This window comes from Panicum hallii, chromosome 4 (genome assembly GCF_002211085.1).
Source record: "Panicum hallii strain FIL2 chromosome 4, PHallii_v3.1, whole genome shotgun sequence".
Classification (NCBI taxonomy): Eukaryota; Viridiplantae; Streptophyta; class Magnoliopsida; order Poales; family Poaceae; genus Panicum; species Panicum hallii.
In genome coordinates, this window is record NC_038045.1 from 49,960,083 (window position 1) to 49,964,010 (window position 3,928).

General features: G+C 49.0%; 1 protein-coding gene across 1 annotated transcript; it reads left to right on the top strand.

Moving 5' to 3' along the window:
• Positions 1-2,708: 2,708 nt before the first annotated feature.
• On the top strand, positions 2,709-3,579 carry LOC112890724 (dirigent protein 1-like). Its single transcript, XM_025957576.1, has one exon. It carries the CDS (start codon positions 2,823-2,825, stop codon positions 3,435-3,437), a length of 615 nt encoding a protein of 204 aa, XP_025813361.1. The 5' UTR covers positions 2,709-2,822; the 3' UTR covers positions 3,438-3,579.
• Positions 3,580-3,928: the final 349 nt, after the last annotated feature.

Below are 3,928 nucleotides of genomic sequence, written 5' to 3' on the forward strand. Positions count from 1 at the left end.
CGCACACCATATTAAAAATATAATTCAGGGCATGAGCACCTCATAGCTTCGATGCAGCTAAGTAAGTACTCGAAAAAGGACTTTAAAATGGAGCTTCAAAAGAAGCCGAAGACTACTTCGAAAGTACTCGATAAGTCTGCAGTACTCAGCTACGAAGAGCTCGGGGGCTTGTCAGACCCGGGGGCACGGGACTGTGTACATAACGTAGTTTAAAGAGGTTTAAGAGATTAAGTCCGTCTTATCTCTTATTTATCTCATTTATCTCTTATTTATCCCATTTAAGTAGGAGATAAAGCTAACCGATACAGAAGGAATCTACTCGAAATATGTTCTGGTACGATTCTTTAGCTGGTGTTGGTTAGTATTCTTGTAACCCTGGCCTTTCGGATATATAAGGGAGGACAGGGACCCTCTCAAAACAAGATCTCCAGATCATTCTACACCAAAGGTAATACAAATCACCACACAGGACGTAGGCTGTTACGCATCTTGCGGCCCGAACCTGTCTAAGCTTTGTGTTCCTTGCACCTTCGAGTTCCTGATCTCGGCGTCTCCTCACCCAAAACTTACCATCTTGGGTATATCCCTCGGTGGGCAGCCGGTTAAACACTGACAGGGGCGGGCAAGGGGGGCGGAGTAGAGCTACATAGGCCGCGTCGGGGGGCAGACAGGGGCGCGGAGCAGGTGATGCGACGTGCGTCGACGCCGTGCGCGTGCGCACCTGCGTGCTGCGTCGGGCTTGGGCGACGGGCTGCTGCTGGTGGGCGGTGGCGGCTGATGAGGCCTGAGGGTAAGGGACTAAGAGATGGGGGGAGGTGGGGGTTAGGGTTACTCCGTGTATATATTGGATCCATTGTTGGGCTGGGCCAAAACTAGTAAAAGGCTTCTTTTCGGACGTCCAATGGGCATCCACGGATCCGATTTGAAACCCGAACCCACGCCTGAAATTACACGGGTCGGGTTCGGACAGACCCATGGGTGCAAAACAGCACCCAAACCCACCCCCGTCAGGTCCTAAACCCGACAGGCGTCCGATCTCGTGGACCCGATTTTCATCCCTACTGCGAAGATACGGGTAGCTAGGGCCTAGGAGGCTAGGAGCACGCATGGGGCATGGTGCATTTGACTGTACATTGCCCCGTGACTCCATGAACATGCCGCCGGCGGCCGGCGCTGCATGAGGATGCAAAGCAAAAACAAAGGTGCCAATTGAAGATAAGAGCGATGGTATAGATGCCGATGTACTGTAAATCTATCTGTATGCTACTCTCTCCGTTTCGAAATAGAATTCGTTTTGACTTTTCTAGGTAAACATATTTTGATACGTATTTAGACATAGAGTATATCTAGATTTATAGTAATATTTATAAACCTAGAAAAGTTAAAATAAATTCTATTTTAGAGCAGAGGGAGTACTTAGCAGTAGTGGGTACATTCTTATTCTATTACTCCATCTGTTCTTAAATATATGACATCATTGGCACTTTTTCCTTTGTTTGACTATTCATCTTTTCAATAAATATTTATGCAAATGGATAAGTTTATGGGTTAAATCTAAAGTATTATTGATAATAAATGTAGTGGTACTTATTTTATTTAACGAACTAACTAATTAAATATTTTTGGTCAAAGTTGAAGTAAAAAGTTAACGGTGTTATATATTTAAGGACTGAGGGAGTATTAATTTATTATTATCGTGCGTTTACTAATTTATAGTTGAAAACTGCGGAGACTGCAGAGGGTAGTATCTTAGCAGTGGTGATGACGTGTCCCGTGGATGTCCCATGGACAAATTTCCCATATATATAGGTACCAGAGGGATAGCGGCATACAAAGAAGAGGGACGGAATATTACTATAGAAAATATAGTTTATTATCACAAGTATATTACTATAGAAAATATCACCTTTTGCAGTCGATGGATTAGCATGGACGGTATCCGGATGATATTTTTAATAAATGGTGCGTGTGAAACAAAAATGACAAATATAAAACACGTGCAATGCTCCGTGACCATAATGGAGACTAACAATTGGCTGATAGAATCAACGAAGATAAACACGTGTTACCATCCGCCATTTAGTGCAGCAGCCAAAGAATGTGTGCGATTGTCTTGTTAGATATTGTGCATCTCTACATGTTGTGTGGGCCCCAACACAACCTTGTTCATTTGAAGTTGTTTACTGATGCTGATGGAAGGTGGTGTGGTCCAGACAACCAGACCTTGCAAAACGACACATGTCGAGGTTGGGTACAGCTGTCCTGTGGTACCTATCCAACAGCACACCAAACGCATGCAACAACACATGTCGAGCCACGTAGTGGTACCTATCCAACAACACACTAAACACATGCAACAAAACATGCCGAGCCTACGAGTCGAGCCACGTGGGGGTGGCAAAGAATTTTAGTTTAGATGATCTAAGAAGGATTAGACTCTGATTTTATTCAATTTTAAATTAATCTTTTTAAGCTAGTTTTATTTAATTTTAAATTAAATATATATAAAAGTTAAGATAAATTATGAAAAGAGTATCAGCGTTATGATCGGTTACCCCCACTGCGAATATAGCTACCCACTAAAGTTTTCTCCACCCATCCCATGCACATCAACATGTGATACACGAGGCCACTACACCGCGACGTCTCACCCAACATTAATTGTCAATCAAACCCAGGCAGCAGGTCCAACCACCACGTCGTCGTCGCAACCACGACGACGGCCATTTATTTATTTGCTTGTGCTGCACTAGTTCTTCGTCAGCTGCAAAACCAAACACAGCTGCAGCGTAAGCTTGCAGGGCTCCAGAGATCAGGCAGCAATGGCCAGCCCGGTTGCAAACACTACTAGTAGTAAGCGCTGCCGCCTCCTGCTCCTCGCCGCCGCCGTGGCTCTGACGATCCTGGTGCCGCCGGTGTCGGCACAGTGGCGCCCTGTGCGGCTGCGGGTGTACGTCCAGGAGGTCCTGGACGGGCCGGGGCAGACGGAGAAGCTGCTGTTGAGGGGCCCCGGCCCGGCGAACCCGTCCTTGTGGCCCCCGCACAACTACTTCGGCGACACGGTGGTGATGGACGACCTCGTCACCGAGGGCCCCGCCAACGACTCCGCGCCCGTCGGCCGCGTGTATGGCATCTACATGACGGCCTCCATGAGCCGCCCGGTGTACACGGTGAGCTTCACGCTGCTGCTCTCAACGGGGCCCTACAAAGGGAGCACGCTCGTGATGGCCGGCATCGACGACGACTCGATGCCGGTCAGGGAGCACGCCGTGGTGGGCGGGACGGGCGCGCTCCGGGGGGCCCAGGGTTACGTGCTGGGCGTGGTCATGCCAGTGTCGTCCCAGTACGTAGTGATGGAGCTGGACGTGCACGCGTCCGTGCCGGAGCCGACGAACAAAGCCAAAGCGGCTGCCTCTCATCTCATAATGGACCTGTAATCCACTAGCTTGCTGCTAAATAATCGTTCATTGTGCCCCCTACTGCCCTTTGCTTCGATGGGTACGTGCTAGCGCTGCGCCTCTTGCTGCTACACCATGGTGAGAAATAAAATAAATTCGCCTCCTCCTGGCCCAGATCTCATCACCCCCGCCATGGATCTGAGCTCTCCCTCGCTGCTCCGGTACGTGTTGAGGCTGACTTCCGCACACCGCCCCCCCCCACCGTCGTCAAGCTAGCAGCTGAGTTCCCTTTGAATAATTCGATCTTGTACCCCTTGGTGTCTACCTAGTTTTTTCGGTTTTGCAAGGTGTAGGCATGGCTGGTTGTTAGGCCATGTTGTGGAGCTCTGGCTCGCGCTGGGTTCGCGAGGGAGCGCGTTGTGCGCCACGTTCCAGGCTGTTTGGGATAGCACTCGCAGATGAAGAGCGTGGCGTGCATGTCGGGGGTAATGGCCTCCGGTTAGTTGTAAACTTTTCCTTTGTATATAAGC